The sequence below is a fragment of the Tiliqua scincoides genome, chromosome 4, assembly GCF_035046505.1.
Source record: "Tiliqua scincoides isolate rTilSci1 chromosome 4, rTilSci1.hap2, whole genome shotgun sequence".
NCBI lineage: Eukaryota > Metazoa > Chordata > Lepidosauria > Squamata > Scincidae > Tiliqua > Tiliqua scincoides.
The window spans coordinates 166,494,492-166,521,680 of NC_089824.1; the positions used below are offsets into that span (position 1 = coordinate 166,494,492).

A 27,189-nucleotide genomic window follows, 5' to 3' on the forward strand; every position below is an offset into this window, starting at 1 on the left:
TAAAGCTTCATGCACACTTGTATTCATTTAAACATTTTGTCATTGTGTGTGTGTGTGGGGGGGGGAGAGAGAATGTATTTGTGTTTTAAAAGGAAACAATTTGAAAAGAGTTGTAAAATCACTCTGGGGTTGGGAAGACATTTGATGGCATCACAAGTCTAGTTAATTTGTGCTGTTCACAGTCAGTTGCTTGCCATCCTATGTACACTGCATAGCTCTGCCTCTGGCCATCCAAAGCAAATCTGTTGCTGTGAATGGCTCTTCTATAACACCTTCTCAAAACATCTCATGTAACTAACCAGTTTACCCCTCTCCTCCATGGTGGACAGAACCTTAAGGTCCATGTTGCCTGTATTCCTGCCTCTCAAGATATAAAGCATATGGTCATGGGCAAATAAGTAGTTTTCAGCTTTTCAGGGACTGCAGCGTTTATGAGAATCTATGATAGTTACCAGGTGCCATATAGGCATGACTATGAGTACAGGCCCCAATTGAGTTTGCACTGTATCGCCCACCTAACGCTATCAGCTGCTAAGAAGGGTAGATACATGGGAAACAGACTCAGTGTGCAGGATTTGCTAGCAAATACTGCCCCTGCAGCCCAGAATTTCTGTTAATGTCATACAATTATCCATAGGATCAAATTATCTTCTTTGATGTCCAGTCAGCCCATCAGCAGATACGACTGGTTTGAGATGTGTGTGGGGGACATGGACTGCTCTTCAGAAGCTTCCCAGTCTGCTTCCCCTTTTGTCTCAGGGGTTGAAAGTGGTGTGCTGAATGAGGTGAAGGAACAAAGCTGAACTTCAGGCTCTGAAGCTGTCTGTGGACCATATTCTAAGGGCATGGGGAGGGTGTCACACCCATAATCTTTGTCATCAAAATACTCATTTTCAGGATAGTTCCCTTGAGAATTGTTAGGGCACAACACCATGTAACGCTGGTGGGAAGAAGGCTGGCTGTCCCATTCTGCCTGTTCCACTGGCATAGTGTTTGGGAGGGTGCCATAGCTTGGTGTTTCCAGGAATGTCTCGGGCAGCACCTCCAGCAGGCAAGTCAAAGGTGCGTCCTCCAAAGTCTTGTTGCAGAAGAAGGCATTCACCTGAAAAATGAGGAGAAGCAGCATTAGACACAAAGAAATGAGAGGATCCCCTGGGGGGGGGGAACCCACTTGATAGTGAGAAGCTACAGTAGCATGAGTTTGTTATTACAGAATACTGTAGTAATGATTTATAAGAGTTAATAAGGTAACATGATAAATTGCTCTCCTAAAAGCTATAAGAAAAATAGCACAGAGAAATGCAAGCCTAACGGTTCTGTTTTCTATACCCCTCTTGGTCACTGCTAGTGATAGGATCCTGCTCTGATGTGCTCTGGTTGGCATCTGTCTTTAATGACCATTCTCACATCAGGAAAAATACTGTCTCCTTCCATCACAACCACACATGTACATCACAATTTAGAATTAGTATCTAATGACTGTGGAAAAGACTGGAGAAAGAATGGGAGCTCCTGGTCCAGCTCATATTATTTCTGGACTCCTGCAAACCTGAATCTCAAATCATGAGGTGGTTTCCCCATCAGATTTACATTGGAGGGAACAAAATGGTTGGTTTGGTCAGCTTCTTTCCTACTGTTATGACCCAATTCTATCCCAGTCCAGCATGCAGGATGCCAGTCTTTCAGTGAAGCAACTGCTGCACCCTGTGTGCTGGCAGGGGACCAGGCTGGCTGGGAGAGGCAATTAAAGAAAAACATTACATCCATGGCCACTGCTTCATCCCCTACGGAACTGCTCAGGTCTATGCCAGCTCTTTTGCTGATGTAAATATGAGGAGCTTGCCAGGGGTGTGTCAGGTCCACTTGGACATGGCAGACTCTGGTGCTGCCACAATCTGCCTCATCCCACCCCAACCTGCCCCAATCCCCACCCCTTTCGACCTCTCTGCCAGCAGAAACTTGCCAACAGCCTATCCATGTGGCACTGCTGGTGGTGCTTGGCCTTCAGGCTGTTGCACCACTGGTAGCACTCTGCAGAACGGCAGAGAGGCTGCCATGATGGTGTACCTCTGAAACACCAGTGCATCATGAGGATAGGATTGGGCTGTAAGTCACTTTGTCCTCCCACCTATTAACTACATTACTGTTAGTGCTTGGATGGGGCAAGGAAGCCCACCTGCTGCTGCTGTTTGCTGTTGTCCTCGAGGAATCCATCCAGGAAGCGGTGCAGGTCTGGGATGGGTGGCCAGAGCTTTTGCTTCACGCTGCTGAACAATGAAACATAAGAGTGTGAAACCTTCTAGGAGGACCAGGATTGTCTTGAACACAGACCTGGCTCTCTGTTGTATGAATTTGGCTTCCCAGCCAGAACAAATCTGCCTCTATCACTGAACATCGTTCCTTGCTCAAAAGTTAGTTTTCATCCCCAGTTACAGGCCCAGCCTTAAGAAGCAGAGGCAAGTGCTTCAGCTGGCCTTGGCCTTTGTTAGGTTTTGGGTTCAGTTACCTGTACGTGGCAAAGCAAGTGCAGCCCAGACCCAGCACAAGCAGTCCACAGAGCAACAGTGCTGCTGCCACTGGCAAAATAGTTGAACCTAGGACAAAGACACAGGAGAGGGGTTGTGACCCAAGCCAGACCTTTTCTGAAAGTCCACCTGGGGCTCAGTACTCTCCACCTTGCTTGCATTATTTGTCAGCTATAAGCAATCAACTGCCTCCTCCAACCACTCCCCACCTCAGCTATGCCCCCACACCTGACAACTTGCCCCCCCAAACTTCCCTTATGCAGTCCTGCATTTCTGTCCCCAGAGGAGTCTCTTACCTGCTCCAGGTGGGACATCAATGCACTCACATTCTGACCAGGCACTCCAACTCCCTTGGAACCTTTCTCCATCTGGCTGGGTACGCAGCTGAAGACAATAACGGCCCCCTGTTGCTAGATGGATTTCACTGTTGTTTGAGTACTGCACCAGCAGATCCTGCCCCAGAGAATGGCCTCATCAGGAGTGCTCTGCCAGTTAGTCCCAGGGATTCACATCCAGAAACTAAATCACAGTTCTAAATATCTAGGTCAAAGGTCTGAGATTTTTTTGTTCTGTATATGGTATTCCCCTCCCCATCCCAGGCTATGGCTTCATGACAGGATGAGTTGTAACTATTGACTTTCACCTTGTCGTGTGGCTGTTCAAGAAGGTGGCAAACTTGTTAAGGGGCAAATACATCACAGCCCTTGGACCTCATTGTAGAGACTGATCAAATAATTGGCATGCTGTTGGGAGAGCTGCAGAAGAGTAATGATAGGACATCAGTGACCTGGGCACCATAGACTACTCTGGAAAAATGAGGTTTGTGCCATCTTGAAGGGATTAGGGTCAAATCAGTGGATCAGAGGATCAGATCAATGGATGGCATATCACTGCATGCTCCAGAACAGTTGAATCACAACCCTGTAACTGTTGCAGAAATAGTTTGTTCCGTGGGCATTTTGAGCATACAACATTCTGCTTCATGTTAGCCCACAAGCTGATTGTTCTATATACTGTTCTATAATTACCTTCCAGTTCAGGCTGTTTTGTGCTTCATATCGTAAATGGTACATCATGTGTGCAGTTAATTCCTTCAAGGGTGGGACCCACTCCAACTTTAGCATACCTCTGTCCACGTTGGCTTGCAGAATCCTTGGTGGGGCAGTGCGCACTGCAATCAGTGGGAGACACACGCCTGTTCAAGGCAGCTTGGCTTGTTGAAACAGCAGGGGCCCAGTGCATTGTAAACAGCACTATACAGCCCATAATGCCCCTGTTCTTTGGGTGCCATGGCATCCAAGGACAGTGTGCCACCCTCAAAATGCAGACTACAATAGGATGGGGGTATGGATAGACACGTTGGAGATTCTTACCCACATGATACAGTTCAAATGGTTCTTTGAAGTAGTTGACCTCATGCTGGGGCTGTCCTTGGGTGATAATCACTAGGACAGAGATGTATGTGGTGTTGCTAGGCTGGAAGATGCAGACATGGGAATTAGGGGCGTAGTGCGACTTCGTTCTTTCTTCTTCCTCGCACGTATGCCAGGCTTGTGTTCTGGGAACCAAAAGCGAGGATGGAATCGGTGACATCAACAGATTCTATATCAACTAAAACATCTACAACCCAATCTTATGCTGGGCTGGGCTGGGCTGGGCTGCTCGCCAGAATGCCTTGTGACAGTGGTGTCACAAAATGGCTGCCAATGGAGCACAGAGCACTTTGCTAGTAGCCATTTTGGGAGCGTTGCTGCAAGAGTTCCCTGGATGTCGCTGGATCTCATGATGCCTGCTAGAGCAGGTAAGGCAGCAGGGAGGAGGTAAAGTAGGGTGGGAATGCTGCATGAGAGCTGATCTGGCAGCAATGGCATGTGCTGGAGCCTATCCCCTCATTTTGCAACCACCCTGCCCATTTTTCTCCTTGGACTTGTATCAGCTACAGTTCCCCCCTTCTTATTTGACCCCAGGGTGGAACAGCAGTGGAGGCAAGTAGGCAGACAGAGAGGGGTGCCCCCCCCCCACAATCTGCTCCCTGATTGGACTTCTGATTGACCTCATGTATGGGCCAGGCCTTTCTTCATCCCCTTTCCACAACTTCATAACAACTATTGTGGTAAGGAAGCAAATCTTGGCACTAGGGATGTAGAAACTATGAAGAAGACCCTATTACCCTACTCAAACTGAAGGAATTATGGGTGAGGTTCCTATAATATAATCTCGTAAACCATAATAGTCTGAGGTCCTGGACTTGGGGCCAAATCCTATCCAACTTTCCAGTGCTGATACAGCTGTGCCAGTGGGGTGTGTACTGCATCCTGCAATGGGAGGACAGTTACAGAGGCCTCCTCAAGGTTAAGGAACATTTGTTCCCTTGCTTGGAGCTGCACTACAGCTGCATTGGTGCTGGAAAGTTGGATAGGATTGGGTCCTTAGAGCCTAACCTAAGCTTAACCTAATTTTGAATGTGCAGTTGTAGTGAGTAGCAAAGGCTTGGCTACATCTGGTTAGTCAGACTAGCTAGAAGCAGGAATAGAAGAGGTCAGTCATCTGGGAAGAGAACTTTTCTAAGATTTCTAGGAGTTTATTGAAGAATGAAAGAGGCTGTGCTGATGGGCAGCCCAATCCTGAGCTGCCTGGAATGCTGGGTTGCCATTGCGCTGAAAATAGCTGCTGCGGCATCCTGAATGCAACTGGGCAGCTGCCAATGGCACCTTGGGGGAAGGACATTCATCCCCGGGTAAGAAAGGTAGCCCTGCAATAGGGCTACTTGATTCTGTGGCAGCTCTGGAGCTGCGTCAGAATCAAAGAGTTCTGTGTTGGGCCATGTGGCTTGACACAGAGCTCAGGATCCAGTGGGGCTGAGCTCCACTGGTCCCACCCTCATCCCATCCCGCTCCTTCCCCCGACACACCTCCTCTCCTCCCTCCCCCACCTCCCTCCACACCCCCACCTACCTCTCCACCATCCTGTGGTTCGGGCAACCGCTGAGTGGTGGAGCACTGGCTTTCCACTGGCGCCAGCTCAGCGCAAGCGCGCACTAGGCTAGCACCAGTGCTGGGTTGGTACTAAACCCCACAAATGTGCCTTACGGCAAGTTTACAACAATGTGCACCAGTGGTAAGCCAGCGCACAGAGCTCAGAACTGGTCACTGAAACTGTAGAAATGCAAGGTGAAAGGCCAATATTTGGGAATGGGAAGAAAGTCTTATTTCTACCTAAGGACATTCACATTTAAGGAAACTTTCTCAATGATGTTGCAGAGTCTCACATGTTCTATGCATGTGAGACTTGAGGGGGGCTAATTTTGGAGTCTAATGCTGGGAGTAAAGAACTGAACTAAGACTATTTTGCATGTGCTGATTTGCCATCCTGATGTTATGTTACCTTGTGCTGATGCTGTTGTCCTCTGCCCAATACAGAAGGCTGTCGAAAGATCCAGGCTGTTCAGGCTCCCAGATCCACTGGCAGTGCAGTTGGTGTAGGTCAGGAGTGAAACACTGCAGCCCAATCTCCCCTGGTCAGAAGAGAGAGGTGAATTATAGTAAGACAACTGCTTCTTAAGTACTACATTGTAGTCTACAGGCCAAGCTGGTTTTTCATGGGGTTTGGGCAACTTGTCTCTCTAAACAAGGCTCCAGTTCACAATTTTATTTATGTGTTACATTTATATTCCACCTTTGTTTCTTGATGGAGCTCAAGATGGGATACAGAGCCCAGGCAGTCTGACTAGACCCTACCCTGCTTAGCTTTAGCTAGGTGACTGTGGACCCAATCCTATCCAGCTTTCCAGTGCTGACACAACTATGCCAATGGGGTGTGTGCTGCAACCTGCAGTAGTCATGGAGGCCATTTGTTCCCTCACCTTGGGGTTGCATTGTGGTGGAATTGACACTGGAAAGTTGGATAGAATTGGGCCCTAAATCATGTACCCTGAATCATGGAGGTTACAGGGTATTTACTGAACTCTAGAGGTTTGCGGACAGGGCCTGCCCACTGATGATGCAGACTGAAAGTCTTGTATCAAGATGACAAACTGATGAGGGAGGACTTCAAAAGTTGTCAATAGCTTGGTTTTACATTACATATGGATAGCTAGAAACACCTCAATTTGTATTGGTAATGGTGATAGTTAATAATAGTTAATCTAATCTAACATACTAATAATCTAATCTAACAATACGTTTTTAAATGTTCAAGTCCCATACCCTCATCATTTGGTTCCCATACCCAGTGGCATAGCTAAGGAGGTGCAGGGGGTAGCAGTGCACTGGGCAACGAGCTTTAGGGGGGCAACAAGCTGAGCTAGACACTTGTGGCCAAAATTGTGAAAAAAAATTTGTTATGTACAAATAATACTATCATGTTATATATCATTGGAAAGGTAATTTAATGCAGAGTGCAATGAAACAAACCCCATTGGAATATCTGTATTCTATCAAAAGTTATGGCCAATAAACCAGAAAACAAAAACGCAACTGCCTTATGGAACAAAAAGTGGATTTGCTTAACTCAAAACTGACCCATGAAACTGATTGTTCTGAGAGCCAATGAGATGTTGTTATGATACAGTGTGGAACCAATAAGGTGTTAATATGAGTCAGCTCTCATTTCCATGTATCATAACACAGTCACTCCTGCTACCAGGTAAAGAGGCACTATTTCAAGTGGTGCTCCTCTTATATTTAGCAGGGAGAGAATAACTGTCCCTCTTCACCCCAGCACAGTGTCTCTAACCAATAAGGGGCACACTTTTTATTTATTTACTTAATTAAATTTGATTTTGTCGTGGAGGAGGGGGCTACAAAATCTTCTTTGATCCCAGGTAGCATATAGATGCCTTAGTTACACCACTGGCTGGGAAGAGGTTGCAGATCAAGTGGGTGGTGAACTGCTGGGGGGAGGAGGCAATTTGCAATTTCCCCCCTAATTTGCACTCTTTAAAAAGCCTGGATGTGATGTCACTTCCGGTTGTGACATTAGCTCATTAGCTAATTAGCTACACCACTACACGTTCATTAGCTACACCACTGCCCATACCTTAAGCTAAGAATTCCTGTTCTGGAGAGAGAAGAAAACCAAGGAAGAAAATTTCAAACAGAGACAAACGTGTGGCTGGTTATTTCAAAATGAAGACTCCAACCTAGCCTCTACAGCCCATACTAGGGCCAGCTTACTTCAAGGTCAGCCTCACTGAGGCTTATGAAGGGGAAGAACTGTTCGGCAGCCTTTGACTGCAGAACTCTTGTTAGTCCTGAACTGGAGCTGGGGAGCTGAGGGAGGACACCTACCCAAAACACCTAGTGAGAGTTCATGACAGAGGCTAGGCTGGAATGAGGGAAGTTCTGATTTGTAGTTCGGTCTCTTAGCAACTACAGTTTTACCATCTGTGCAGCATGTCATTTTTTTAAACTTTGTCTTCTAATGGTGGAGTAAAATTGAGTGTTGGAAGGGTTAGGACAGACAAAAGAAAATATTTCTTTACTCAGCATGTGGTCAGTCTGTGGAACTCCTTGCCACAGGATGTGGTGACAGCATCTGGCCTGGATGCATTTAAAAGGGGATTGGACAAGTTTCTGGAGGAAAAATCCATTATAGGTTACAAGCCATGATATGTATGTGCAACCTCCTGATTTTAGAAATGGGCTATGTCAGAATGCCAGATGCAAGGGAGGGCACCAGGATGAGGTCTCTTGTTATCTGGTGTGCTCCCTGGTGCATTTGGTGGGCCGCTGTGAGATACAGGAAGGTGGACTAGGTGGGCCTATGGCCTGATCCAGTGAGGCTGTTCTTATGTTCTTATAGAGTAGCAAGGATAACACAGTTTAGAAGCAATTAAAATATTTGCAGCCGTAATAAGCTCCATACAAGGTCATGGTGGTCTGACTGGACAGAGTCTTTTAAACAGTCCAACAATATTCTCAAAGGATTCAGCTGTAATGCACTGCCAATTATTGACACCTAGTAACTCCTTCTGGTTAGTTTTGAAATATTTGCCAATATTTTCTGCAGTGGCTACAAAAACATGATAAATCTGAGATGAGAGGCCATGTTTTCCCATTCAAACATTACAAAATCAAATAAGATAATCTTTGTTTCCATGCTACCACTTCTGAGGCTAGCTGTTATACAGGATTAAATCTATAGTATTAAAGTCAAGAATGAGCATTCCCTGTCATCTTAATTATAATTGGCTATAGTTCAAGCATTTCATTTCAGTCATAACACCTTTAAGTAACTTTAAGTAACTATAATCATAACACCTTTAAGTAACTATGATACCATAGTCTTTCGAGACTGAAGGTTGCCAATATATAAGTAACTATATTTAATGAATGGTTTTCGTTCCTCCTGCCCTGGGATGAAGGGTACCTGCCTCCTTTCCCATGTTTGTTCATGTCAGCATATGTAAAACAAACATCAGTGTCTCACTTTAAAATATAGATGGATGACAACAGCTAATATGGTAGTTAGGATAAAGTTAGGCTGGCCTGCCCATAGTCTAGAGGGTAGAGCCTCCATCTGCCTGAAGATAATATCCACAAGGTCGCCAGTTCGAGGCCACTGGCACCGTGCAACCTTGAAGCAGCTGACAAGCTGAAGCCGAGCTATTTCCATCTGCTCTGAGCGTGGGAGGATGGAGGCCAGAATATTATACAGGATTAAATCTATAGTATTAAAGTCAAGAATGAGCATTCCCTGTCATCTTAATTATAATTGGCTATAGTTCAAACATTTCACTTCAATCATAACACCTTTAAGTAACTATGATACCATAGTCTTTCGAGATTGAAGGTTGCCAATATATAAGTAACTATATTTAATGAATGGTTTTCGTTCCTCCTACCCTGGGATGAAGGGTACCTGCCTCCTTTCCCATGTTTGTTCATGTCAGCATATGTAAAACAAACATCAGTGTCTCACTTTAAAATATAGATGGATGACAACAGCTAATATGGTAGTTAGGATAAAGTTAGGCTGGCCTGCCCATAGTCTAGAGGGTAGAGCCTCCATCTGCCTGAAGATAATATCCACAAGGTCGCCAGTTCGAGGCCACTGGCACCGTGCAACCTTGAAGCAGCTGACAAGCTGAAGCCGAGCTATTTCCATCTGCTCTGAGCGTGGGAGGATGGAGGCCAGAATATTATACAGGATTAAATCTATAGTATTAAAGTCAAGAATGAGCATTCCCTGTCATCTTAATTATAATTGGCTATAGTTCAAACATTTCACTTCAATCATAACACCTTTAAGTAACTATGATACCATAGTCTTTCGAGATTGAAGGTTGCCAATATATAAGTAACTATATTTAATGAATGGTTTTCGTTCCTCCTACCCTGGGATGAAGGGTACCTGCCTCCTTTCCCATGTTTGTTCATGTCAGCATATGTAAAACAAACATCAGTGTCTCACTTTAAAATATAGATGGATGTCAACAGCTAATATGGTAGTTAGGATAAAGTTAGGCTGGCCTGCCCATAGTCTAGAGGGTAGAGCCTCCATCTGCCTGAAGATAACATCCACAAGGTCGCCAGTTCGAGGCCACTGGCACCGTGCAACCTTGAAGCAGCTGACAAGCTGAAGCTGAGCTATTTCCATCTGCTCTGAGCGTGGGAGGATGGAGGCCAGAATGTGAAGCCAGATCGGAATGAAACACCTTGAATGTAGTGGTTCTTGAAAGAAAGAACCTTCTTTCAAATTGTAAAAATCCCTATTTAATAAGGGATTTAAATAAAGCCTGCCTATGTAAACCGCCTTGAATAAAGTCTTGAATAAAGACCAAGAAAGGTGGTATATAAATACCTGTTGTTGTTGTTGTTGTTATAACACCTGAAAAGCTAAAGTTGGGAAGGAGCAGGAAACTGAGGAAGAGTGGTGCATCTACCCCACCACTCATGCTGAGAGCAAGTGGGAAGAGGATCGGGCTAATAGCAGCCCACCTCTTCCTCCAGTGTCATTGGAGGAGTAAGAAGAAACTGTCACCACTGCTTCCTCACTCTCGCCACCCATCCAGCTGCTTGGAAAAGAGGTCAAGTAAGCAAGGAAAGGCTGTGTAGTGATGCAGAGATCCAGATCTACTCCTCCTTCCGTTGTGCCTATCTTGTGCTCCCTGCCTGCTCTACTTTTCCTATTTTCAACAGGAAAATAGAAGGACAGGTGCAGAAGCTGGAGATGGTGATCCAGAGCTCCAGAAAAGACCACAGATTGCCACACCTCCCTCTCCTGGACCACACCCAGCTGCCTGGGAAAACAGCTGGATGTGAGTGAGGAGGTAGTGGAGGTGGTATTTGTATGTAGAGGGTTCTGCCCACACGCCATAAGCATTTTCTGCCTTCGTCTCAAATACTTGCCTTTTTCTGACATTCAGAAACATTTTTGTATATGTTTACTTTTCATTTTAAAAATATGAACTACTACATTGGATCAGACAATGTAGTTTACAACGGCAGTCAAGTCTTGGTACTTTAAGAATACGCAGGAGGAATTAAAACCACATGTCTGTACCTGTCAGTCATTTTTATTTCATCATGCTTTCGTAAAACTCTTGGCAAGGATTGTGTCTGCCGCAGTCATTTAATTATTATTAGCTATTCAGAAGTCCCTTTCATGCCTTATCTAGCACTTTTCTGAAGCATCTGATATTACTAATTGCTACCACCTACTACTGTAACAATGAGTTTGATTAAAAATTCAAGCAGTAGCTGGCAGATAAGTAAGTAACTGACTAACAGATTAGAGGATACAAATTATTGGTAACCTCTGAAGATGCTTTTCACAGCTGAAAGTGAAACATTGGGACTAGATCCTATAATTTGTTTTAATCTGTGGCTTAAATACTTGAGCAACCTGTTTAATTATGTTTTAAACTCATCCAGCCATGAAAGCCTTACAACTCAATCCTAACCTGCCCTGGAGCAGGCAAGCCAGCTGGCCTGCCCCACATCCAAGGTAGGGTTGGGGCTGAAAGCAGCTCAGCCCAGGGCAATTGCTTCCCCTTACCCTATGTAAAGCAGCAGCAGCCCCAATGGGGCATCTCGGGTCTGTGCCACCTCAGAAGGGCTCACCTGCCGCCCTCCCACCCCTACCCTCCCCCACCCCCAAATGGCTCCCTCCTGCCTTCCCCATGCCCCCCAGACCCCCAAGTTGGCTGGCACAGGCTTACCATTTAGGCCAACTGAGCAGGGCTCGTGTTGGCATCCGGAGGCTGGTGCACATCCTTGCGCTGGCCACCCTCCTCCGGAGACAGCGCAGAAGTGCTGGCACTTTCATGACCAACATGGGTTGGTGCAAGAGACTTCTGCCGGCCCATCTCCTTTTTAGAATTGGACCCTTAGTGTGTGTGTAATGAGTGTAATACTTGTTCCTTTTTAATTAAACTGCATGCCCTTCAGATTTAGGACAAATTCATATAGCCAGTGTTTCAATTGCCTGGGGAGGCCTGAGGCCCAACAGTAGTCTTACAGACCCACCTAGAATCATATGGAAATATTGATTGTGTATGTGGGGACCTAGACATGTAGATGCCATGTTTTGCAAGCTCACAAGAGCTTAAAAAGGTGTGTATGGAAATATCAATTGTGATGAATACATGTATAGCCCACATGGGGAGGTAATGGCTCTTACATCTTCCAGACATGCTTGCTACCAATGCCTGTTGTGGAGGGGCAGGGGGCACTGGCTGCATGAAACCCTGTGGTTTTCTGGAGAAATCTGCAGCATCCCTATACTTCTAGGGATGCAAATACCCCAACACTGCCTCTGAATGGGATCTCTGAATTGATTGAATAGATAAGAACAAATATTTCCAAGTTCCTTTTTTATAAGGGACCTGTGGTTTTACATCTCTCAGCAGCTTCGTTCTCTGCATGGTTTCAAACCTGTGTTTTTATTGTATCTGCCTATATTGCTGCCATCATATCATTGTTGATGGTATGCCAGTGACGTTATGCTGGAAAACATTTGCATGTGTAGGAAAAATGTATATGAAGTAGAACACATCACAATCAATGATCTCCATGTGGGTTTCAGATATTTTCCTAGGTGAAAGTGTTCAACGTGGGATAAGCTGAATGTGAGAAGTGGCTCTAAGAATCAGATCTATAACTGCCTCATCTCAGTGCACAGTTGTGACAAGGAACTATCATGGCTATGGGTGAATATATGAAGCTGCCTTCTATGGAGTCAGATCCTTGGTGCATCTAGCTCAGTGTTTACATTTGCTGGCAATGGCTCTGCAGGGTTTCAGACCAGTTAGGGTTCCATGCCCCACCTGGAGATGCCAGGGACTGCAACTGGAACATGCTGCATGCAAAGCCTGTGCTTTACCATTGAGCTATGGCTCCATCCCCTAGCTGTCCAAATTGTAGAATGTGTAAATCGACTTTGGAGATAGCAGCAGTTGCATATACAATCCCATGTGGTCCTGTTCTGTTTGAAGTTTAAATGTTCTCTATCCATGAGGTCCCACACCCATTGTTTTCCAGCCAACAGGACACTCACCAGGAAGATGGGGCATCTCTGCAAACACAGCTGGCGACCAGGGTCCCCAGAGGCCATCAAAAGAGATGCCATCAGGCTTGGTGCGCACTTGGATGTGGTATCGTTGTCCAGGGAGCAAATCTGTAAGGTGGTATGCGTGCTGGTTCTTTGCTTTGGCCTGTAAGAGACAGAGCCAGCAAGAGTAAAGATGAATGGAAGAATTTTCTGTTGCTAACCTAGCTGGTACTTTGGAGCCCGAGAGCCTGCCTCCTGCCTGCTCAGGTGCTCTGGAGGTTTTGTGCACTAGTTACTCTTCCTCATGCAAGCTTACCCTGGAAGAGGGCTGGTTGGAGCCTTCAACACCATAAGCAATCTCATAGACCAAGAAATCCTTATAGTTGATGGGTGGGGGAACCCAGGTCACATGCAACTGTTGTGCCACCCTGGGCCACTCTGCTGTTACATTCTCTGGTGGAGCAATGAGACCTAAAAGGGGGGGGGGAGCAAAAGAAGCAAAAAATTAGGTTTCTGCTCACTCCATTTTCTCAGCCATGGGAAAGTGACTGAATAGGAAAGTGTCCAGGGATGGAATAGAGAAGGAAATTTAGGAGCCAGCTTGGAGAAAACAAGAAGTCCGCTCACCAACAGCTTCCACAGAGAGATACTGAGAGAGCCTGGTGTGATTGTTCATGGTGTCTAACACCTCAACGTACAAATCTGTGAAGAGTTGAATGCCAAGATGGTCAGTGGGGAAGATGCAGATGTAGCGCCAATCTCCATCACTGTGTTTTAGAGAAGTTAGTGTGCATTCTCTGGTACTGTCCCTGTGGGAATGAATGGATTAGTCAGCAGGTGACCATATCAACTTATCTTGTGTCTTCACTGCAACCTCTGCTTCAGCCTGGCTTGAAGCAAATAGGGAGACTGACTTTCAGATGCCTCTTGCTATCACAGACAGTTACCTTCTCCTTGACTCCCCATTCATATGCCAGGAACCAGCAGTTGCTAGCTGCTTCGTCAGATCCCCCTTCTAAAGGTAACCTGAGCTATCAACCTTGGCCAGTTCATGTATAAGGACTTCATACCCTTTATATGTGTAGAAGAAATGATATGCTCTCTCCACTGGTGCTGATTCATCCCAGAAGCAAGTGAGATCCATAAAAGTTCGAGAAAAGCAGAGGATGTCTTTGTGGGTTTCTGCTAGAAGAGCAGCCTCTGTGTGGGGAGAGAAAACAAAAAGAAAGAAAGAAAAATGAGCTCTCAATAGCTGAAAACAGCATCTTTGACTGCACCAAGCTCACTCAGGGCTGTGAGACAGTGGAGGGAGGAGGCAAGTACATGGCAAACAGGGCAGCCCTCAGAAAAGTGAATGCTTTTATTCCTATAAAATTGAAAGAGCGCATATGAAGACTCCAAAATCTGTTGATGGGGCTCACCAACTTCAATGCACAAGGGGATTTTCTGATGTTTCTTTCTCCATACCTTTAAGATACATGTAGGAAAGTAAAGAGGAAATTGTTGAAGTAAGAAGATTTGAGTCTTTGTCGTATCAGGATAATAGTCAGATGGAAGTCAGGCACAGTGGCGTCGCTAGAGGGGTGCGGGCTGCACTGGATGAAGCGCATGGGGGGATGTACAAAGGGGGAGTGACACCACTAGTGACCAAAATAGCTAAGATTGTGGTTTCTAGGAATAATACCATCATGTTATATATCATTTGATGTGTAATTTTCAGCAGAATTCAATGAAAAAGCTGGAGTGAAATATCTCAATTCTATCAAAGGTTATGGCCAAAAACCCAGAAAACAAAAATGCAAGTGTCTTATGTAACAAAAAAGTACATTTCTTTAATTCAAAATGGACCAATGAGACTGATTGTTTGAAGAGCCAGTGAAATGTTATTATGACACAGCATGGAACCAATAAAGTATTAGTAAGGTGACACCCTTGGGGTGTGTGTGTGTGACACCACTAGTGACCAAAATCACTAAAATCACAGTTTGTAGGAACAACACCATCAATCAATGCGTAATATAATTAATTAATTATTATTAACAGTATTTATATACCGCTTTTCAACGGAAAGTTCACAAAGCAGTTTACAGAGAAAATCAAACAAACAGCTAATGGCTTCCTGTCCCAAAAGGGCTCACAATCTAAAAAGATGCAAAAGAACACCAGCAGACAGCCACTAGAAAAGACACTGCTGGGGTGAGAATGTATATAATGCAGAATGTACTCACTGCATCTGGATTCTACCTATTGGTAGAACTCAGATATTTCAACGTGGTTTGTTTGAAACAAACCACGTCGAAATATCTTTGTTCTACTAATAGGGATAGCCTAAAAACCAGCAGTGGCAGGGTGATGGTACATCACCACTCCCACCACCTAGGCATCGTCCCGCCCACTACATGGGAGGCGGTCCATCATGGGGGTGACACGCTGGCCTACCGTATTGGGTGATGCAAACTCTAGTGATGCCACTTGTCAGGCACATGCACCTGGCAGACTGGCTAGTTCAGCGGCTGCCAGACCAGCAGACTGGCTGGCAGACAGAACTAACTTGACTAGTTCTGTGTACATTAGACTCGGTGTATGTCTAGTCTCAGTCATTACATCATCCTTGCTACAAAGGTACAGGTAGTGAGCAATAAACACTGGACCTATCCCAAAGACACATCATGTGCTGGTTTGTTTACAAAGCACCTCAAGTTTTCTAGGCACTGTATAAAGATAAAGGGCAACAACTCTTTCCCTGACTACAGGTTTACAATCTGATACAAAAGGAAAAGGGGGTAGGGAGGGAATGGGAAAGCAAGCAAATTCAGGCATAAATTCTGCATATTCATCATAAAGTTGCACAAATGATTGACCAGATGGAATGACTGCTGATGAAGAAGTTCCAAGACAGGAGAAACTAAATGGCAGTTCAGTTCAGGTGAGCCACTGGAGTAGGCCACATGCTGCTTACCAATCCTTCTGCTGCAGCCTGGTGGCATGGCTGCTGCCAGAGGCTGTTCTGAGAAAGGAACAGTCTAATGGCAGGATCAGCGATAACTGATCCTTTTGCAAATAACCTTTATAATAAAGCTACTTAGGATCAAATCCTATCCAACTTTCCAACACCGTTGCAGCTGTGATGCAGCCCCAAGGTCCGTCACTGCCCCCTACCGCAGGATGCAGTGCTTACACCATTGGCACAATTGCATCAGCACTGAAAAGCTGGATAGGATTGGACCCTTAACAATGTTGTGAGACAAGCACTAAGTGAGACAGTGATATGTCCTCCCACTGATTTCAGAATGTTGCCATTGTTTATGACAAATTTGTGTCCGTTTATCCTTTAGTATAGTTTGACCTGATAGAAAAGCAAAACACTTTAAAGAAAATAGCAATGGATCAGAAGGAAAGGACAAAACATCAGATAACCTCAGAGGTGTAACTAGAAACCCCAGCACCCAGAGCAGTGACGTCACGTCATATAACACTGTGATGTTACTTCTAGGTTCTCCCCAGAGGAGAGCGCACAAAGCCACTGCAGTGAATGCTCCCTCCTCCGGAGTAACTGTAAGCAGCACAAAGCAGTTACTTCCGGCTTCTCCCCAGAGGAGGTGGTGCTGGTGGCTTTGCTGCCCCCTTGGCATAACGCCCAGGGCAGGTGCCTCTCAGGGCACCCTAATTATGCCCCTGGATATTCTTATCAAATACACAGTAAAATTTGCTGTTCACAAGTCTTACTATGTTGTATGTTTACTATGCTACAAACCCATGCTGTTTAACATCTACATGAAACCACTGGGAGAGGTCATCCAGGGATTTGGAGTCGGGTGCCACCAATATGTGGATAATACCCTGCTCCAGCTCTCTTTTCCACCAGCTTTCAAGGGGACTGTTGAAATTCTGGGGTTATTCTAATGTTTTTATTTAAATGTTTTTATCTTTTATGCTTAACTTTTATGTTGTGCAATGCTTTTGGCCCAATTCTATTGACTTCCTGCACCAGCTCCCTGCACTGCTGAAACAGAGACGCCTGCGTTGGCTCGGTCATGTTGTGAGAATGAATGATGGCTGGATCCCAAAGGATCTCCTCTATGGAAGGAGATCTTCCTCTATGGAAAACTCGTGCAGGGAAAGCGCCCTACAGGTAGACCACAGTGCACTACAAGGACATCTGCAAGAGGAATCTGAAGGCCTTAGGAGTGGACCTCAACAGGTGGGATACCCTGGCCTCTGAGCGGCCCTCTTGGAGGCAGCCTGTGCAGCATGGCCTCTTCCAGTTTGAAAAGACACTTGGCCAACAGACTGAGGCAAAGAAGGAAGGCCCATAGCCAGGGAGACAGACAAGGGACAGACAGCACTTGCTCCCAGTGTGGAAGGGATTGTCACTCCAGAATTGGCCTTTTCAGCCACACTAGACGGTGTTCCAGAACCACCATTCAGAGCCCGATACCATAGTCTTTTGAGACTGAAGGTTGCCAACTAGAACCTGCACCAGCAGGGGGAGGGGGGGAGAGAGAGAGAGAGAGAGAGAGAGAGAGAGAGAAACAAACAAACAAACAAACAAAGATTTATGGCAAACATACTGGGGAGGTGTTAAATTTGTCTTGTAGCCCAATGCTATGCATATCTGCTCAAAAGTAAGTCTCATTGAGTTCAATGGGGCCATCTCCTAGGTAAGCAGTATTTCTTTCTACTTGCGTTCATTAAAATGTGCTTTTTCTTGCAATATGAATTGCTCTATGGGGTGTTTTTGTTTGTTTACACCAAGTGAGCACATTGATTCCATAATATATATGCAATCCCCTAAAGGGCCACTGCCTTTAAAAAATGTTCCTGTTTTATTACTTAATAAAAATACAAAACTTTAGGAAAAGCATGGTGATAATAGGCCTTCACCTTTATTTTTAATGTAAAGAACTTTGTAAGTGATTTTAGAGTTAATTTGGGAAAAGAGTGAGCCCAATGGGAGAAGATGACAAACCCTGCTGTAAGATTCTGGTTCCAGGAAGTGAGAAGGCATTTTTTGACAAACATCCGGAAATAGACTTGTGGTTTTGTGGCAGAGTGGGGGGGGGGGGGGAGAGAGAATTCTTCCTGCCCCAGAGAGATAGAGCTCCTGGTGAGACTGGGAGGAAATAAGATAAGGGGACAAACTACACATTACACACAAATATATGAAACAAAGCTCCAACTTAAAAATAAACAAATGTAAAGCAACATCAGGAGACTGTGTTTTGGGATGGAGGAAGTGACAACAGTAGGGGATGCTTAAGCATTGGCCATATCTATGCCCAAAAATGGTCTCCTTCCTACTGCTTCTTTCTATCAAGTCCCATGTGCATGTTCCCTAGAGTTCATTTGGACTGCCTCCCCTGCACAAGATGCAGCGCGAGCCATTTTGGTGTGCCTGCATCGGGGGGCGGGGCAGGCATAGGATTGGGCCCTAAGTAGATGTTCTTGCTTACTAGGCAAGCAGATGACATGATTGACTCTTTTGTTCAACTGAAGTGACTGCTGCAACTCAGAGTGCTTGTTGAAGAGTGGCCTCTGGGCCCAGTGGAAGTGTGGGCATGCCACAGTCCATACAAGCCTAATCAAAGTTTGCCAAGATGGACGGAACACGGGATGTTTTGACATCAATGGAGACTGTGGTGGGGGCAGACAGCAGGACGACTAGACCTTGCTTGATTCTTGTCATCTCCATTTTGTGTCCATGGATTCTTTCTCCTCCTCTAATGCTACTTTCTTTGTCCTTTGTTTTTGCACCATCCAATGAACACTCGAGACAACAGATATGGGAGAAAGGGCCACTTTATTAGCAGTTACAACAGAAGAGGAGGCTGAGACCTGCAGCATCCGAGGCCGCTAAGCCCCCCTGTGGTGCAGAGGAGGTACCACTGGGCGGTACCAGAACACATCTGCCCCCAGGCTGGCATGCACCTGACTCCAAGCCACACCCCGTTGTTAGGCGGCGCAGCTCATCCAGGTCTGTCCCTTAAGGCAGGGGTGCCCAAACCCTGGCCCTGGGGCCAGTTGCTGCCCTCAAGGACTCCCAATGTGGCCCTCAGGGAACCCCCAGTCTCCAATGAGCTTCTGGCCCCCTGGAGACTTGCTGGACCCCACACTGGCCTGACGCAACTGCTCTCAGCGTGAGGGCAACTGTTTGACCACTCGTGTGAGCTGTGGGACAAAGACTCCCTCCACGGCTTGCTGCTTCACATCTGTGATGCAGCAGTGGCAGCGAAGGAAAGGCCAGCCTTACTTTGTGCAAGGCCTTTTATAGGCCTTGAGCTACTGCAAGACCTTCATTCATTCATTTAAGTGCATGTTTAATATATTCATTTATGTAAACTTATGTAAATTTATTCAAATTTTAAATGTAAATTAATTATTTTCTTCCTTGGCCCCCAACACAGTGTCAGAGAGATGATGTGGCCCTCCTGCCAAAAAGTTTGGACACCCCTGCCTTAAGGGAAGGCAGCTGGACCGCGGGCTGTGCTGCCTCGAGCCACTGAGCCTCTGAGGTGGACCCCACGGTCCCGGCCAGGGCCCCGTCTATGTCCTCATGCCGCCGAGCCCCTGAGGACTGTAATTGGGTTCTGCCCTGCCTACGCTGCCTGAAGGTGCATGCCCAAAGTACATTTCACGCCTCCTAACCCACACCACCTGCCCTCTTAAAGTGACTAATGGCAGCTGGAAGGGGAGAAACTCCTGGCCCCAGACAGTCTGGGGTAGGCGAAAAAACTGCCTGGCCTTTGGCCAATCTTGGCAGGCAGCAAAAAATTCCGACCCAGCCCCAAGGTTAACAAGCAAAAAGGAGAACAAGGAACCCTCTAAAGTTCATCTCAGAGCAGTTGGTAGACATTGCATAAGATTGCATCCTACCACTGATCCACTGTGTAAGCATGGATGGAGAGCAAGATGGGCACATCACCTTGCAGTTAACTGACTGATAGTCACCTCCCTGCTCCCCACTTCACCCTTTTCACTATATAAACTGGTAGTGAATTGGGGCAAGCTAGCTTTTCTGCCACCATCCAGAGCTAGGGAGCCCAGACAGAAAGAGGCTGCCTTGGGAAAAACTCCCTCCTCGGGTTCATGGAACCCCAAAATCTGTGGAGTCACTTTGAAATCAAACAGTAATGGAATGTTGGTTGTCTAGTAGATGGGGAAGCCCACTCCCTCCTGAGTGAATGGAGTCCAAGCAAGTAAAATTACTTTATTAAAAGTCTGGAAAAAGATATCAAAGCAATGGAGGTGTTGCAGCCCCCATGGACTTGCAGGGAGCTCTAATTCAAAGGTATGGGCGAAGCTGAGGTTCCACAAGACAGCGGAAAGGATCATGCTTACCAGGTTCTCATGCTGCAACACTGTCTCTTTATTTCTGAGTATTACAATAATGAGAGTCCTAGCCCTCCTGTGGATACTTCACCCAGAGGTGTGCCCCCCTCTCAGCAATACCTCTTGTTGGATTCTCATCCAGCAACTCTGCTCAACCAATGGTGTGTGATGACAATCCACCAGTAGACCACACCTCCACCTCACGGCCAGTACTATCCTCTGCCCCTCATTATGGGCCTCATTTTGGGTCTGGCTGATGCTCTATCTGGTAGTCCCACATGGTCTGGTGGGATTCCCAGGTTAGCTCACTGCAAAGTCCTCACCCCATGGGCCCCTTAAATAAGATATGGGAGTCAGATTCCAGTGGGTTGCAAGCCTGGGAAACCTTGGGTCCTGAAGCAGGCACTGTGGTTGTCACAAGAAGCGTCTTACCTCCCGCCTCCCCACTGACTCCTTTTGCTGGGGCTAAATACTCCCCCACCACATGCTTCACCCAGGGCCCATGAAAGGGGGTACAAGGGGTAATTTGTACCAAGGACCAGGGTCAAAAAGGGACCCAGTAGTCAAAGGAGGGGACCCAGAAATTTCCTGGGATCTTACATGTTTTTATCTCGCCCAGACTCGCATGCCTGTGCAGGATGCTGAGGGCACAACTCTGGGCATGCAGCTGATGCCGCAAGTCATATGTGCTGGGCAGTGGAATGCATACATGGCCCTCTTTAACACAGTGTCAAATCTGGAAGGAAATTGGTCGGCTATAGTAGCTCTTTGGCTTGTGGATCCGCTTGCCATGAAGGAGTGCATTGTGTGCTCAAGGACACAATTGTGGGGCTACACTGCTGCAGAACTGCTGTGGTACCCACAGGACACTTTCCATTCTAGTGTGAGCCTAAATACAATGATGCTAATTTTCTGTAATGATGTTCTGTATTTGAAATATTTTAGAGAGGCTAAGGAGTGCATTTTGTTTTACTGAATTTCTGTATCTGGCTGCCAATGCTGTGCAGGCAAGTAGACCTGGCTCCGCATCAGGAAGCCTGGTAGACCTGGCCTCCAAAGACTATTTTGATAGTTGCCACCTTCCACAGCCTTGTTTTGCCCCCTCTCCACCCTATTCTACATGCCCCTGTCACCACCCTATCCCCGTCTGTTTCACCCATTGCCCCCATTGCCACCCTACCTTCAATCTGTTTCATCCTCCCCTTTTAGGAAGGGGCTCCAAAACAAACTTTGTACCCCCTAAAAAATTCATTTCAGAGGCCCTGCCCTCACCCATTTCTCAGTTGGGCTCAGGTGTGCCCGCCTAGATGGGGAGCACCTACTCCCATAGCTCCATAATGCTTGTTTACTGGATGGGGTTGGGCCTAGTAAGCCCTAGGTGGACCAATTGCCTCCTAGAGCAGTGGTTCTTACACATTTAGCACCGGGACCAACTTTTTAGAATAAGAATCTGTCAGGACTCATCGGCAGTGATGTAATGACCAAAAGTGACATCATCAAGCAGGAAAATTTTTTAACAATCCTAAGCTGCAATCCTATCCTCACTTGCTTAGGAGTAAGTCCCATTTACTATTATATTCTGTTTACTATTCTTTTTACATAGTGGCTTGTTAAAAGGACAGGTCTGTAACATTTCCCCCAATGCAGTCACATACCATAAAATAAAATATTGAAATGAAATTGGCACCTGAAATTGGCTCGCAACCCACCTAGTGTGTCCCAACCCACATTTTGAGAAACACTGACCTAGACAAAGCGCTTCATCTCCTTAGGTCAAAAGTCTGGAAGCCAGATCTCTTCAGAGAAATGCTGCAATTATTTACTGTAATTCTGGGAGTACAGTGAGAACTGAAACAGAGTGCTGGCTAATAGCATTTCCAGACAATGCTTTTCCTTATCTGTGAGTTGCCCTGTTGCCAGAATGCTGTGAGAGAGAATTTGCCTCTGGAATTAGGGAAGATGCATCACCACTCTCTGGAAGGTACAGAATCAAACCCTACGTTATGGATGGCTCCTCTTGGTACCTGACTAATACCTGCTGGAGCAGGGAAATTGTTTATAGTTCAGAAGTGCTGTGAGCAATATTGACTAGAACAGGGGTGGGGAAACATTTTGGCAGGAGGGCCACATCATTTCTCTGACAGCATGTTGGGAGCCAGGGGAAAAAAAGAATGAATTTACATTTCAAATTTGAATAAATTTACATAAATGAATACATTAGACACTAAGCTTATATGAATGAATGTTTACTGGGCGTATTAATAATAAACATGAGAACTATAATACAGGCATGCAAAGAAAACACATGAGAACTATGAACTATTCATGTGAGAGCGACTAAGATGATTAGTGGGCTGGGGCATCTTCCTTATGAGGAAAGGCTACGGCGTTTGGGCCTCTTCAGCCTAGAAAAGAGACGCCTGAGGGGGAACATGATTGAGGTATACAAAATTATGCATGGGAAGGGTAAAGTGGATAGAGAAATGCTCTTTACACTCTCACATAACACCAGAACCAGGGGACATCCACTAAAATTGAGTGTTCGGAGGGTTAGGACAGACAAAAGAAAATATTTCTTTACATAGCGTGTGGTTGGTCTGTGGAACTCCTTGCCGCAGGATGTGGTTACGGCATCTGGCCTGGATGCCTTTAAAAGGGGATTGGACAAGTTTCTGGAGGAAAAATCCATTATGGGTTACAAGCCATGATGTGTATGTACAACCTCTTGATTTTAGAAATGGGCTATGTCAGAATGCCAATGCAAGGGAGGGCACCTGGATGCAGGTTATCTGGTGTGCTCCCTGGGGCATTTGGTGGGCCACTGTGAGATACAGGAAGCTGGACTAGATGGGCCTATGACCTGATCCAGTGGGGCTGTTCTTATGTTCTTATGAGTGCTGGACCTGTTGTCTTGAGCCACCAACCCATTAATAAAGTCCAGGAAGGACAGGAAAAAAATGTCAGTCACCAACCTATTAATAAGGACCAGGAAGAGGAGGGGGGGAAATCTGAGAGCCATTTCCCGTCTCTCAGCGCTCCCCCTGCTACCTCCATGCTAGTAAAATCAAACAACACATGGAAACAACCCTATTGTTTCTCAGCACCCCCGCCAGCCCCCACAATTCCTAAGTCAACCCACCTTCTTTCGCATTCAAAAGTCTTTTCCTCCTCAGTGCCTGCCAGCCCCCAATACAAAGCACACTCCACCAGCATTCACCAGACCCGAGACTTCTCACCCCCATCCAACACATGGCCTCAGCTGTGGCCTCCCCAAGCTCCTCCTGTTTGCTGAATGGGCGGGGCTTCTGCAGAGCTCTTGTGGCAAGAGTGGGAAAGCTCTGCAGGGCCAGTCTTTGTCTCTCTGCTGCCTCTGCAAAGAGCAGTTGTGTTGGGCCAGCGAGGGCTCCGGCAGGTCTCCAGCGGGCTGAGTGCCCATTGGAGATGGGGGGCTCCCTGGATGCTGGACTGGGGATTCTCGAAGGCTGCAAATGGCCCACAGGCTGGGTTTGCCCACCCCTGTACTAGAGAAATCAATTGATTTGGATAAGAGGCAGTTTGACTATACTCTGTGTAGTCTTTGTAACCTATGCCCACCTCTTGTCCTTCCACACCTCAGTGCTCTTTGCTTCCCTATTGGTTGGTGATGCCCATGAATAATGATTATGGCACAAGGCACCCTGGGGGTGCTCTTGGACAGTTGGGTGTCATCCTGGGATAGGTCATCAAAATGTTGGCTCCCGGCTGTTTGGGTACAGCAGCAAGGTGGAGTGGAATTTGACCTTTATGCAGTATGTTTCTGCATAAGGTCAGTATGCACAGTATGCACAAGGTTTCTGACCTCTTCCCCTCCCCCAAGCTGTTACTAGTCTATCTACTAACACTAAGCCTTGAAGACTTCTTTTGCATTGTTAAGAATGCCATGTGACTGATGCAGCTCCTTCCTTTCCAGTGATGAACACCTCCATGCCACAGAGCACCTAAAAGACAAGAGAGGCTTTTTGGTTCAGGAACCAGCAACTCAGCTCCAGGGCAACTGGCAGTGGTGCTCTCTGAAGCCTCTTCCCATGCAGTTCTCCCTCTGCTCAGATTCGGGTTTGCCCATCTGGCTCTGCTGTGCCTTCACATGCTACAGTTTACAAAGCCATGAAAAGGTGACCCAAAATAATGTTCTGTCCTCCCTGTCATTCCAAACTAAGCTAAAGCTTGGAGACATACCTTCATCTGTGACGAGGATGGAGTTCAGCGCAGGCAAGAGGGCAATCAGGAGCATGAAGAGCAAGGGAAGGGGCCTCACTGAGCTCAGGTGGACCGACATGGCACTTGCTGGTTCATCCAGGGTCAGGCTCCAGCCAGAGTGTTGTGCATCCATAGAGCCAGTGCTCTCAGCAGACAGAACATTAGACACCTGGTTGCAGCAATACCAGCGAATCCTGCAGTGGTAGCAGGTCAGCAATGAACGAAGCAGCCGACCCCAGAACTCTGAGTCTTTTTTGCAAGGAAACTTATCTGAGAAATGTCAGCCCAGCTGCTCAGGAAACCTGGGCGAAAGCCTCTTCCATTCCCAGCCCCACCACTTCCCCACTCCTAAACCACTGTGCCATGATCGGTGACAGGGGCAGTGCAGCCTGGAGACTGTTGCTATCAGATAGGCAGCACGTCTTGCCCTTGTGGTGGTACTTGAGGACAGGCCTCTTCAGCAGGAAGGAAACACCCCTTGTCCATGGGATGGCGTGGCATGGGATGAAGTGGAGGGATAGGCTGCACTTTCAAAAGAGAAACACTCCATAAACACTGTGAATGACTGGCAGTCTTAATGAGGGGGACAATTTTATTCCTCCCTTTCCCCAGATACAGCTTATTTTCCTTTTCCAGGCTGAGGAGGACAGCTCCTATCTGAGAGGTGAAGGCTGAGATGAGGATGAGTCACTACTATGCTTGTCACATAAATAAGCTGGAGCCAGGGTCTCTGGACATTGGCCAGAAGCTGGTACTGGAAATCTCATAGGGGAGAATTAACAGGCACCTGAGGAGCTGCTGGGTACCAGACCCCAAGTAGTGAAACAGCAGGTGAGTGCTGGAACCATCTCTTACCCACACCGCAAGTAACCCAAACACCAGATTTCTAGTCACTGTTGAAACTCTTTGAGCAGAAGGCCAAACCACAAGTGTTCTTTGTTGAGTAGGGTACACATTTAATTGGAAGCTCATGCTTCACTTCCCCTACTCAGAGAAAAGTCCATCTGTTGCCATAGGTAAGACTGCCACAGCAACTATTATGGCAGAGACCAAAGAAAGGATTATAGACTCTCCTTCGAAGGCCAAAGTCAAAGCTTATAAGCTAGAGGGCAAACCCAGGAGCCATGTCACTGTGACAATAGTTCAATGTGCAGAGAGAGAATGAGACAAGAGATGTTTGCTGCTCCAGATTCCCAGGTATGAGGAAGTGTATCTCAGGAATTGCTTCAAACACTCCGAAAGCAAGGCATAGAAAAGTAAAAATTACACAGATTGAAAAGCATCCAAGGTGCAGCTGAGACAAAGAGAGAAACTCAGCAGTGGTGTCTGGCAACAGTAGCAGTTATGGCCAGTGAACTCAAGAGACTGGAACCTAAAGCAAACTGAATCTGGTTTGCAAGGCACTGTTACCAGGGCTCCAAGTGTCCCTACCCAGTGGGACACAGGATCTTCATAGTAACAAGGAGAGAACACTTTTCATGCTGGCTGTTTCTCAACTCCAAACTCCCCACCCCCACTACTATTCACTACATAAGATTCACAGTGCAGTTAAACACATGGCTGTGGCTTAAGGACATTGAGGGGGTATTTGCAGTAACCCCCACCCGAATGTACAGAGGGGCCCATATCCATGGATCCTGTATCTGCAGTTTCCCCTCCAGAGGTGAGAGGAGCAGTGCTCCCCTTGCCTCCAGAGGGCAGGCAGTGTGTCCCGGATATCTGTGGATTCAGTTTTCAGCAGAAGGTTCTGAAATTGAACCCCCATAGATACGGAGGCACACCTGTATACTGGGAAAAGTTGGTGTGGTTTGTACCATTGCAGATTTTATTATGAAAAACCTGAATTCTTGTTCAAAACAATTTCATTTCTCCGCAATGTTTTGCCAGATGTCTGGCCACCACAAGGAATTAGATTCATTGACATGTCTCATTGTCTCAATTTTCTCTGCTTTCGCACATTGCTGTTCTTGCCCCACAAGTGGATGGCCACGAGCAGAAAGCTCCAGTACCTAGGTAGCACCTATATTGTCAGCACTGATCCTCTGGAGATGGAAGTGTTAAGTGTGGCCAGAAAAAGCCTGCTTAAGAAGACATGGTTGTGGTTACTTTTAATGGCATGGAAAGCTATCTGACTCCAGTACAGGGCAGAGAACCAAAGACATCTCACAGGGAGAAAGGGACTACAATGGAGTGAAATGGTAGCGCAGCTTTGCTCCCTTGGTGGACTGTGACTATCTTCCTGTGTCACTCTGTAGACTGACCCTTATGGGTTAAAGCTTTTCCTAAAGAAGAGAGGCTTGGCAACCTGTGTACCCTTGCTAATTACACAGAATCCCTGAGCAGGGAACACATTTCTTTGTCATTATATAGCCCTGGCAAACTGGGCTAAATGCATGTTAAACATTAGTAGCTATGGTAGTGCTTGCATGCTGTGTCAATCATGCCAATGAGGTGTTTTTCTATTGTGCTGGATCCTGTTTCCTCTAGCATAGTCACCCTGGGCCAGAATGAAACCAACATTCCCTATAGGACAAAGGCTCACACTGAATTATGGGACTTGTTTGTCCATTGAAATGCTGAAATATGTCACATTTCAACCAACCGG

At 46.4% G+C, this 27,189-nt stretch overlaps 1 protein-coding gene across 1 annotated transcript; it reads right to left on the reverse strand.

Annotated features, from left to right (window-relative positions):
- Positions 1 to 664: 664 nt before the first annotated feature.
- MPL (MPL proto-oncogene, thrombopoietin receptor) lies at positions 665 to 24,663 on the reverse strand. Its single transcript, XM_066624630.1, has 12 exons — positions 24,564 to 24,663; positions 14,090 to 14,219; positions 13,647 to 13,828; positions 13,336 to 13,490; positions 13,026 to 13,182; positions 5,910 to 6,039; positions 3,899 to 4,083; positions 3,554 to 3,696; positions 2,822 to 2,978; positions 2,507 to 2,594; positions 2,177 to 2,267; positions 665 to 1,102 (listed from the first exon to the last, which is right to left on the reverse strand). The coding sequence occupies exons 1-12, from the start codon at positions 24,661 to 24,663 to the stop codon at positions 665 to 667; spliced, it is 1,956 nt and encodes a 651-aa protein (XP_066480727.1).
- Between the last annotated feature and the right edge of the window lie 2,526 nt (positions 24,664 to 27,189).

Coding starts and splice junctions, on each gene's coding strand:
- MPL (XM_066624630.1), bottom strand. CDS start 24,663: ATGTCGGTCCACCTGAGCTCAGTGAGGCCCCTTCCCTTGCTCTTCATG. Junction 13,183..13,335: donor CCAACCAGCCCTCTTCCAGG/GTAAGCTTGCAT, acceptor TGTCTCTTACAG/GCCAAAGCAAAGAACCAGCA. Junction 6,040..13,025: donor AGAGATGCCCCATCTTCCTG/GTGAGTGTCCTG, acceptor TCTTCTGACCAG/GGGAGATTGGGCTGCAGTGT.